The sequence below is a fragment of the Salmo salar genome, chromosome 23 (genome assembly GCF_965601325.2).
Source record: "Salmo salar chromosome 23, fSalSal1, whole genome shotgun sequence".
Classification (NCBI taxonomy): Eukaryota; Metazoa; Chordata; class Actinopteri; order Salmoniformes; family Salmonidae; genus Salmo; species Salmo salar.
The window spans coordinates 44,885,479-44,897,500 of NC_138313.1; the positions used below are offsets into that span (position 1 = coordinate 44,885,479).

The 12,022-nt window shown below is 44.0% G+C and overlaps 1 protein-coding gene across 3 annotated transcripts in view; it reads right to left on the reverse strand.

Moving 5' to 3' along the window:
* Window positions 1–3,653: 3,653 nt before the first annotated feature.
* Window positions 3,654–12,022, reverse strand: part of scamp5a (secretory carrier membrane protein 5a) — a 15,581-nt gene continuing 7,212 nt past the window's right edge. For all 3 annotated transcript variants that reach the window (XM_014170237.3, XM_014170239.3, XM_014170238.2), the window contains exon 7: window positions 3,654–6,428. In XM_014170237.3, the coding sequence (XP_014025712.1) occupies window positions 6,231–6,428 (198 nt within the window). In that variant the 3' untranslated portion in view covers window positions 3,654–6,230. The remainder of the gene's footprint in view (window positions 6,429–12,022) is intronic.

Sequence of the window (12,022 nt, forward strand, 5' to 3'; positions counted from 1 at the left end):
CCACTCCTCCACTGGCCTCTCTCCCTTCCAGTGTGTATTGGGGTATCAGCCGGTTCTGGCTCCTTGGCATCAGAGTCAGACCGAGGCTCCTGTGGTGGATGACTGGTTCCGGCGCGCGGAGGAAACATGGGACGCCGCCCATGTCCACCTTCAGCGTGCCGTGCTGCGCCAGAAAGTTGGCGCAGACCGTCACTGCAGTGAGGTCCCGGTGTTTGCACCGGGGGACCGGGTCTGGCTCTCGACTAGAAACCTGCCCCTCCGCCTGCCCTGTCGGAAGTTGGGTCCGCGGTTTGTGGGGCCATTTTAAAGTCCTGAGGAGACTGAACGAGGTGAGTTACAGGTTACAGCTTCCCCCCAATTACCGTATTAATCCCTCGTTCCATGTGTCTCTCCTCAGGCCGGTGGTGGCTGGCCCGCTCTAGGAGTCTGAGGTGCGGGAGGTTCCTCTGCCCCCTCTGGACATCGAGGGGGCTGCGGCATACTCCGTTCGTTCCATACTGGATTTAAGACGTCGGGCGAGGGTCCTTCAGTACCTCGTGGACTGGGAGGGGTATGGTCCGGAGGAGAGATGCTGGGTTCAGATGGAGGACGGGTTGGATCCTTCTATGCTGCGAGAGTTCCACCGTCTCCATCCGGATCGCCCTGCACCTCGTCCTCCAGGTCGTCCCCGAGGTCGGTGTCGACGCACTGCTGGAGCCGCGCGTCGGGGGGGGGTACTGTCACGACTTCCTCCGAAGTTGGTCCCTCTCCTTGTTCGGGCGGTGTTCGGCGGTCGACGTCACCGACGTTCTAGCCATCGCTGATCCATTTTTCATTGGTTTTGTCTTGTCTTCCTTCACACCTGGTTCCAATCCCATCAATTACATGTTGTGTATTTAACCCTCTGTTTCCCCTCATGTCCTTGTCGGTGATTGTTTGTTGTATGTTTTGTGCAAGTCATGTTCTGGTGTGCGACGGGTTTTGTACCCTTTTATATTATTTTTGTATATATTGGTTTTCTGAGTTTTTTAGCATTTATTGAGCTGCTCCGTTTATACCAAGTTCACTCTACTGTGCCTGACTTCCCTGCCACCAGCATGCACCCATTACAGCCGTCTCTCGCTCTCTTGTTATCCCATCATTGATATTAATGCCCTAGGAGCCCTCAAGAAGAGAAGTGGTTTGAGGCAAAACAGCCAATGGAATCTCTCTCTTTCAGTCAACATGTTAGAATATTTTTGGGTTTTTAAATAGAACCTTTTTTTAACTAGGTAAGTCAGTTAAGAACAAATTCTTATTTACAATAACGGCCTACCCCATCCAAACTTGGGTCAATTGTGCGCCGCCCTATGGGACTCCCAATCACAACTGTAGTGATGCCTCTTGCACAGAGATGCAGTGCCTTAGACCACCGCACCACACAGATCTATACAGGTTAGGTGTACATGCTATGATCATATGGATGGTAATGTTATATGATCATTCAGGAGACTGTGTTACATTTTTATATTATTTGGATATTTCCCTGATGGATAGTAAACAGTTATTTGTTGCATATCGTGTCACTAAGTGTTTTTGTCAGCGGTGGAAAAAGTAGCCCATTGTCATACTTGAGTAAATGTAAAGATACCTTAATAGAAAATGACTGAAGTAAAAGTGAAAGTCACCCAGTAAAATACTACGTGAGTAAAACAAGGTACCATTTTTTTGGGGGGGGGGGGTCAGAGGCACACTCCAGGCACACTCCGACAAAGTGTGTGAATCGAACCATTTTCCTGTCCTGCTAAGCATTCAAAATGAAACGAGTACTTTTGGGTGTCAAGGAAGATTTATGTAGTAAAAAGTATATTATTTTCTTTAGAAATGTAGTAAAGTAAAAGTTACTTAGTCAAAAATATAAATGGCAAAGTAAAGTACAGATACTCCCCCAAAAAACCGACTTAAGTAATACTTTTAAAGTATTTCCTTCTTCAAATATTCTGTATAAAATGATGTTTTGAGTGTATCAGTCACAGCTACTTTCTTTTGAGTGTTATAGCATTTGCCTGTTGGTCAAGGCTGTATATTATGACTATTGCTGTAGTAGATCATTGATGAAGACACCGTTACCAGCCCTATATTTAAATGACATTATATGAATCTGGCTCATAGTTGGTCTCAAGGATGTCTGATCTACACAGTCCACTTTCCTTTATTGAGTGAATGAACTTTGAGTTGAATTTATAGAGCTGACAGGAAACTCGTCAAATTAAGAAAAGGGGGTAGTGTAGCGGAGAAATCTCATAAAATTGTTCACTATATGTTATTTAAAAAGTGGCGAACTATTTATCTGGCAATACTGTCAAAGAGGAAGCATTTAAACGAACTACCTTCATATGAACCTTATTAGGCTCCTGAGTGGCGCAGCGGTCTAAGGCACTGCATCTCAGTACTAGAGGTGTTACTACAGACACCCTGGTTCAAATCCAGGCTGTATCACAACTGGCCATAATTGGGAGGAACCATAGGGCTGCGCACAATTGGCCCAACGCAGTACGCGTTTGGCCGGTGTAGGCCATCGTTGTGAATTTGTTCTTTAACTGACTTGCCTAATTAAATAAAGGTTGCATAAAAAATATATATATATATTATATTTATCCATGGCAATGGTATTAACATTAACCTCACCTCATGTCATTTATATATCCATATTGTTATTGTAGTACAGGATACATATTAAAACACATACAGAAGATAGATCGGGGGTCAATGAGAAATGACTTTCAAATGCTGTGAAGCAACATACATGACCCAACAACAATTTGGAATATGGAATATTGCTGTCTGTCAAATGGACTACAGTTCTGGTCTCCTAGGATGTGTCCGAAATGGCAGCCTATTCCATTCTGTTAAGAACAGGTTAGCGTCTCAAATTGCTTCCTATTCCCTATACAGTGCAGCAGAAGTAGTTCACTGCATAGGGAATAGGGTGCCATTTCAGACAAGACTACAGAGCATTGTATTGGTAAGCTTGGACACAGCTGTATTTAACATCAATAAACCAAAACATACTGTTATGTCTCTTATGTACATGACATTGGCACACGGTCTGGTCTGACTCACAAATTCACCAAAACCACACCTATTGACTTACTACAATCAGAAACTTTGTTTTGTTCTGTTGCACGTACTATAATACACAGTGAAGAACCAAGGCTTCTGTCAACCTAACAGAGCATGTTACTACAGATGGACACGTTAAACGTAAAGGATTGTAGCCTGGTTTAACCAGATTGGATGACGCGCTCACCACTGTTTCGCTATCAACGGTGAAATGTAGTGAGATCAGGAGATCAGATGCCAGGCTAAAGGAATTATAGTCTACTGGACTAGATACTAAATACAATGTTATTTTGCTGGTGCAATATTAACAATCCATTCTTATCATCAGCCGATATATAACTTTACACACGTGCCCTATTCTGCTCTTACTGGCAAGGGCACATGCTGCTTTAGCGAGCCAATGTACAGTATATAAACATAGGTTTATCATTTTATAGTTACAAGTTGATCTGTAAATTCATGTTTTATATTGCTCCAGTGTGTCTAAGTGAATACAGCGAGCACTGAGTCGAAAACTCTGGTTTGAGCAAAAAAAAAAAAAAAAAAAGTATTATTCAATGATGAGAATAAAACCCATTAGAAGCCTTTTATACACCTATAATACCAACAACCATGGAGAGACAGAAAGAGCAGAGCTGCATACACACTCTGCCTCACATACCTTCTAGAACATATACAGGAAAAGTACAACAACAACAAAAAAAGTTTTGAGAAATATTTAAAAGAAAATCATATTGAACATCATCACACAATCAGACAAGACAATTCACAGTTTTTTTTTGTTGAAATATCTGGCATTCATGTACACATCTTCACATTTGTTTCAAGTCTAATATTGTATTACACATTTTTGTAATATCCATCTTTTACATTTTCAGAGTTAACTTCTTGAGACTAAAACATTTTCCACTGCAGTCAAGTGTAGCTATGCAGTAGTTCCATCTCTAAATGAAAGCATCGATACTCATAACGGCTTGACAGTTATTTTCTTCCCGTTTCAGTTCATAAAATGAGATGTTTGTATAAACAATATTCGATGTTTTCTATATATACCATATCACATCTATACTCATGTACTAACGTTGACAGCCACATTTTATGTTTTCACTTGTAAAGGTTAAACTCCACCATTACCCAGCAGGCAAAACTGTTTGAAATGATGTCACGATGACATCATTACAACCAGATTTGCCCCCTGGGTAATGTAGTCTTTTTTCTCTCTTTTTTTTAAGCATTTGCTTCACAGGGTTCACTTTAGGATTAGTGAGAGGATTGACCAATGGGAATAAACATTCATAACATCTAACATCTGTCCATCTACAAATAGCAAATACTATATCTTCAATGGGGAATTAATACTACGTTTTGTAAATGCTCCATTGTTTCCATAATTCCCTTCTGCCCCTTACAGACAGAACTATCTGCCCCCTATAGACAGAACTATCTGCCCCCTATAGACAGAACTATCTGCCCCCTATAGACAGAACTATCTGCCCCTTACAGACAGAACTATCTGCCCCCTATAGACAGAACTATCTGCCCCCTATAGACAGAACTATCTGCCCCCTATAGACAGAACTATCTGCCCCCTATAGACAGAACTATCTGCCACTTACAGACAAAACTATCTGCCCCCTATAGACAGAACTATCTGCCCCCTATAGACAGAACTATCTGCCCCCTATAGACAGAACTATCTGCCCCTTACAGACAGAACTATCTGCCCCCTATAGACAGAACTATCTGCCCCCTATAGACAGAACTATCTGGCCCTTACAGACAGAACTATCTGCCCCCTACAGACAGAACTATCTGGCCCTTACAGACAGAACTATTTGGCCCTTACAGACAGAACTATCTGCCCCCTATAGACAGAACTATCTGGCCCTTACAGACAGAAGTCTCTGCTCCTTTACAGACGGAACGATTTTGGTTCACCTAGTCTAAATTCTTAACTGGGTTACGGTAGTCATAGACTTATCTGGAATGTTCCATCCTATGTAAAACCTTAACACTGTACATGTGTGCTTAAATTGGTTGTTATTATTAAACATCTATTAATTATTTCACTTATAGTCAACAGAATAACATGCTCGCTCGAAATACACTCCCCATAACCTGAAATAAATCTGAAAATGTTGAGGAATTGAACACCTCTAATATGGCTAATGTTGATGACGCCAACAGAACGCCTGCTATTTCTACTGTAGACAGACTAACATGTAGCTATTAGCTATCTAGCAACTAGCTAAGATCTTAAAAACAGATAAATACAATAAAGTCATTTTATGTCTAAAACAAAGTAGATGTCTATTCCTGAGAATCTAAGTGATACAAAATCAAAATTCAACATGGACAAAATTGTGATAATCCTTTTTAAATATGATTAAATACGATTTTTCTGCATTTTTGTCATGTCTGTGTGGCAAAACTGCATCCTAGACAATAATACAGTACTGCAAAAACAAGTATAAACTGTTTTTCAAAAACATGACAGAACATCACAAACCTACTGCACTAGGTCCCTGTGTGGATCAGTTGGTAGAGCAGGGCACTTGCAATGCCAGGGTTGTGGGTTCAAATCCCACAGGGGACCAGTACAAACATAAAGTACAAAAATGTATGCTCACTATTGTAAGTTGCTCTGGATAAGAGTGTCAAGTCAAATGTACTAAAACTAATATATTTTTTGAAGCGTGGCAATGGCTCTAGTAAGACTGTGTTGGGTTCTTCTACTCAAAGCTAATGAGCATTACAGGGCAGTGCAAGGGTTGTAGTGTCTGTCTGGCACATGGAAGCAGATAAATGAATCTTATGTGTGTGTAATATGTTATTACTATGTGTAATAACTATGTGCATGGTAGGAGTGCTGGTCCATGTCAGGACATAGGTGTTCCAAGTTTAGTCAAATTATTATTCCTACATTTAGGAATTTGAAGCAAAATCAAAACAGTATGACACATTTTAATATATATATTATTGTTATCTAAGAATTATCTGAATGGCACTGTTTATCGTGAATTGTGATTCTCATTTGATGATCATCCCTTTTCATCTCATGCCAACTGACGAGAGATCAGAAACAGACTGTCACCCTGGCTATTCCTCACCCCTTCTCTCCCACCCTCACCCTCTCCCCCCACCCTGCCCTACATGCCCGGGTCATCGTAGTTGTAGGTGGGTGCCTGTGAGTACTGGGGTTGTTGCTGCTGCATGGCTCCCTGCGCCACCCCCACAGCGGCCTGCTGCGCTGCCTGCTGGACGTGAGGGTTCTTCCAGGCCCCGGTGGTCCACTCCTCCTGGGCTTTACTCATACTGCCCCCTGTGCCACGGTACATGTTGTGCACCTGGAGAGTCAGGGAGATGGTGTTAGCGTGAGTTGTATTACTGTAGCACAAACAGAGGACACAATAAAGAGTACTGTCTTTGCTCATGTTGTGCTTGGTGCTACAGTACATGGTGTCCCTGCTACAGTACATGTTGTCCCTGGTGTTATGGTACATGTTGTCCCTGGTGTTACGGTACATGTTGTCCCTGGTGTTACGGTACATGTTGTGCCTGGTGTTACGGTACATGTTGTCCCTGGTGTTACGGTACATGTTGTGCCTGGTGTTACGGTACATGTTGTCCCTGCTACGGTACATGTTGTCCCTGCTACGGTACATGTTGTCCCTGCTACGGTACATGTTGTCCCTGGTGCTACGGTACATGATGTCCCTGCTACGGTACATGTTGTCCCTGGTGCTACGGTACATGTTGTCCCTGGTGTTACGGTACATGTTGTCCCTGCTACGGTACATGGTGTCCCTGGTGTTACGGTACATGTTGTGCCTGGTGTTATGGTACATGTTGTCCCTGGTGTTACAGTACATGTTGTCCCTGGTGTTACGCTACATGTTGTCCCTGCTACGGTACATGTTGTGCCTGGTGTTATGGTACATGTTGTCCCTGGTGTTACGGTACATGTTGTCCCTGGTGTTATGGTACATGATGTCCCTGGTGTTACGGTACATGTTGCCCCTGCTACGGTACATGTTGTCCCTGGTGTTATGGTACATGATGTCCCTGGTGTTACGGTACATGTTGTCCCTGCTACGGTACATGTTGTGCCTGGTGTTATGTTACATGATGTCCCTGGTGTTACGGTACATGTTGTCCCTGGTGTTATGGTACATGTTGTCCCTGGTGTTACGGTACATATTGTCCCTGGTGCTGTACCTATTCACCCTTATTCAGGTGCAAAACTTTCACTTGGGATGGGGGGGACATGTCCCCCTCACATTCTGAAATTGCATTTTTGTCCCCCGTAGTTTTATCATTGGAATGTGATACAAAACAGGGCAACGGTGTGATTTAGGACCCAGCAGACGCCTTCGAGTGGTCGGACAGGCTGTTTGGAGTGTTTCATGTACTGTGAAACTGGTCCGGTGCCACAGTACATGAAGCAACACAAACATAGGCACAGACACATGCATACACACACACCCACACACACACGATAACATACACACACGTACACATGGATTTTGTACTGTAGATATATGGTAGTGATGGAGTAGGCGCCTGAGGGCACACAGTGTGTTGTGAAATTAATGGGGATCCATAATAAACCCCAGGAAGAGTAGCTGCTGCCTTGGCAGGAACTAATGGGGATCCATAATAAACCCAAGGAAGAGTAGCTGCTGCCTTGGCAAAAACTAATGGGGATCCATAATAAACCGCAGGAAGAGTAGCTGCTGCCTTGGCAGGAACTAATGGGGATCCATAATAAACCCCAGGAAGAGTAGCTGCTGCCTTGGTAAGAACTAATGGGGATCCATAATAAACCCCAGGAAGAGTAGCTGCTGCCTTGGCAGGAACTAATGGGGATCCATAATAAACCGCAGGAAGAGTAGCTGCTGCCTTGGCAGGAACTAATGGGGATCCATAATAAACCGCAGGAAGAGTAGCTGCTGCCTTGGCAGGAACTAATGGGGATCCATAATAAACCCCAGGAAGAGTAGCTGCTGCCTTGGCAGGAACTAATGGGGATCCATAATAAACCCCAGGAAGAGTAGCTGCTGCCTTGGCAAGAACTAATGGGGATCCATAATAAACCGCAGGAAGAGTAGCTGCTGCCTTGGCAGGAACTAATGGGGATCCATAATAAACCCCAGGAAGAGTAGCTGCTGCCTTGGCAGGAACTAATGGGGATCCATAATAAACCGCAGGAAGAGTAGCTGCTGCCTTGGCAGGAACTAATGGGGATCCATAATAAACCGCAGGAAGAGTAGCTGCTGCCTTGGCAGGAACTAATGGGGATCCATAATAAACCACAGGAAGAGTAGCTGCTGCCTTGGCAGGAACTAATGGGGATCCATAATAAACCGCAGGAAGAGTAGCTGCTGCCTTGGCAGGAACTAATGGGGATCCATAATAAACCCCAGGAAGAGTAGCTGCTGCCTTGGCAAGAACTAATGGGGATCCATAATAAACCCCAGGAAGAGTAGCTGCTGCCTTGGTAAGAACTAATGGGGATCCATAATAAACCCCAGGAAGAGTAGCTGCTGCTTTGGCAGGAACTAATGGGGATCCATAATAAACCGCAGGAAGAGTAGCTGCTGCCTTGGCAGGAACTAATGGGGATCCATAATAAACCCCAGGAAGAGTAGCTGCTGCCTTGGCAAGAACTAATGGGGATCCATAATAAACCCCAGGAAGAGTAGCTGCTGCCTTGGTAGGAACTAATGGGGATCCATAATAAACCCCAGGAAGAGTAGCTGCTGCCTTGGCAGGAACTAATGGGGATCCATAATAAACCGCAGGAAGAGTAGCTGCTGCCTTGGCAGGAACTAATGGGGATCCATAATAAACCGCAGGAAGAGTAGCTGCTGCCTTGGCAGGAACTAATGGGGATCCATAATAAACCGCAGGAAGAGTAGCTGCTGCCTTGGCAGGAACTAATGGGGATCCATAATAAACCGCAGGAAGAGTAGCTGCTGCCTTGGCAGGAACTAATGGGGATCCATAATAAACCCCAGGAAGAGTAGCTGCTGCCTTGGCAGGAACTAATGGGGATCCATAATAAACCCCAGGAAGAGTAGCTGCTGCCTTGGCAGGAACTAATGGGGATCCATAATAAACCCCAGGAAGAGTAGCTGCTGCCTTGGCAGGAACTAATGGGGATCCATAATAAACCGCAGGAAGAGTAGCTGCTGCCTTGGCAGGAACTAATGGGGATCCATAATAAACCCCAGGAAGAGTAGCTGCTGCCTTGGCAGGAACTAATGGGGATCCATAATAAACCGCAGGAAGAGTAGCTGCTGCCTTGGCAGGAACTAATGGGGATCCATAATAAACCCCAGGAAGAGTAGCTGCTGCCTTGGCAGGAACTAATGGGGATCCATAATAAACCGCAGGAAGAGTAGCTGCTGCCTTGGCAGGAACTAATGGGGATCCATAATAAACCCCAGGAAGAGTAGCTGCTGCCTTGGCAGGAACTAATGGGGATCCATAATAAACCCCAGGAAGAGTAGCTGCTGCCTTGGCAGGAACTAATGGGGATCCATAATAAACCGCAGGAAGAGTAGCTGCTGCCTTGGCAGGAACTAATGGGGATCCATAATAAACCACAGGAAGAGTAGCTGCTGCCTTGGCAGGAACTAATGGGGATCCATAATAAACCGCAGGAAGAGTAGCTGCTGCCTTGGCACAGGAACTAATGGGGATCCATAATAAACCCCAGGAAGAGTAGCTGCTGCCTTGGTAAGAACTAATGGGGATCCATAGTAAACCCCAGGAAGAGTAGCTGCTGCTTTGGCAGGAACTAATGGGGATCCATAATAAACCGCAGGAAGAGTAGCTGCTGCCTTGGCAGGAACTAATGGGGATCCATAATAAACCCCAGGAAGAGTAGCTGCTGCCTTGGCAGGAACTAATGGGGATCCATAATAAACCCCAGGAAGAGTAGCTGCTGCCTTGGCAACAGGAACTAATGGGGATCCATAATAAACCCCAGGAAGAGTAGCTGCTGCCTTGGTAAGAACTAATGGGGATCCATAATAAACCCCAGGAAGAGTAGCTGCTGCCTTGGCAGGAACTAATGGGGATCCATAATAAACCGCAGGAAGAGTAGCTGCTGCCTTGGCAGGAACTAATGGGGATCCATAATAAACCCCAGGAGGAGTAGCTGCTGCCTTGGCAGGAACTAATGGGGATCCATAATAAACCGCAGGAAGAGTAGCTGCTGCCTTGGCAGGAACTAAGGGGATCCTTGTGCTTCCTGGAGAGAGTCAGGGAGAGATTGAGATGGTGTTTGAGATATATTTATATTACCTTAAGTAAAACACAGTACAGGCCATACATATTACTTGTCCATCAACTATGTAGTGGACGAGTCAGGGATATTTATGGAATATTTTTTACTCTTTTATATTTATGGAATCTATTGGGCTCCTGAGTGGTGCAGTGGTCTAAGGCGGTGTCACTACAGTCCCTGGTTCAATTCCAGGCTGTATCACATCCGGCCGCGATTGGGAGTCCCTTAGGGCTGTGCACAATTGGCCCAGCGTCGTCTGGGTTTGGCCGGGGTAGGCCATCATTGTAAATAAGAATTTGTTCTTAACTGACTTGCTTAGTTAAATAAAAGTAAACAAATTTTTACAGGGATATTAATGAACATTTCAGTGTTCACATCAATGAAGGGTAAATGTGCCTGAGTTAGCAGAAAAGATCCTATTCACCCGCCTGTAGTACCTGAGATGTGAGTCATATTACAGACAAAGTCAAACTAAAGGTTGTAAGAAAGAAATACTGTCATTGCTGTAAATTAGATCCGGGCCTGAATACATACAGTGTCTACAGTAGGAGTACTGCATCTAGGATCAGATCCCTCCTGTCCATGTAGTCTTATTCATTCTGATATAAAATGCTAAACTGATCCTAGATCAGCACTCTTCTACTCTAAGACACTTTACGAATGTGGGCCCTGATCTCCTGTTACTATAGCAGCCCATCAAGTTAGTTGTCCTCTTCAGGTCAAAGACACTAAAGGATGCAGAGAGATCTGATCTCCTGTTACTATAGCAACCCATCAAGTTAGGTGTCCTCTTCAGGTCAAAGACACTAAAGGACGCAGAGAGATCTGATCTCCTGTTACTATAGCAGCCCATCAAGTTAGTTGTCCTCTTCAGGTAAAAGACACTAAAGGATGCAGAGAGATCTGATCTCCTGTTACTTTAGCAGCCCATCAAGTTGTTGTCCTCTTCAGGTCAAAGACACGAAAACTATATTTCCTGGAGAACGTACACCAAGAAAATGTGGTCAGAAAGATAAGATGTTATAATTGTGGGTTTGACTTGACAGTTTGCTATTGCCTCAACAGACAAGAGCAGTACTAGAAGTATGGTAGTAGTTAGCAGAAACTGTTTTATTCAGCTGAATCATACAGTTGAAGTCAGAAGTTTACATACACCTTAGCCAAATACATTTAAACTCAGTTTTCACAATTCCTGACATTTAATCCTAGTAAAAATTCCCTGTCTTAGGTCAGTTAGGATCACCACTTCATTTTAAGAATGTGAAATGTCAGAATAATAGTAGGGAGAATGATTTATTTCAGCTTTTATTTCTTTCCTCACATTCCCAGTGAGTCAGAAGCTTACATACACTCAATGAGTATTTGGTAGCATTGCCTTTAAATTGTTTAACTTGGGTCAAACATTTTGGGTAGCCTTCCACAAGCTTCCCACAATAAGTTGGGTGAAATTTGGCCCATTCCTCCTGACAGAGCTGGTGTAACTGAGTCAGGTTTGTCGGCCTCCTTGCTCAGACACGCGTTTTCAGTTCTGCCCACAAATGTTCTATAGGATTGAGGTCAGGGCTTTGTGATGGCCACTCCAATACCTTGACTTTGTTGTCCTTAAGCCATTATGCCACAACTTTGGAAGTATGCTTGGGGTCA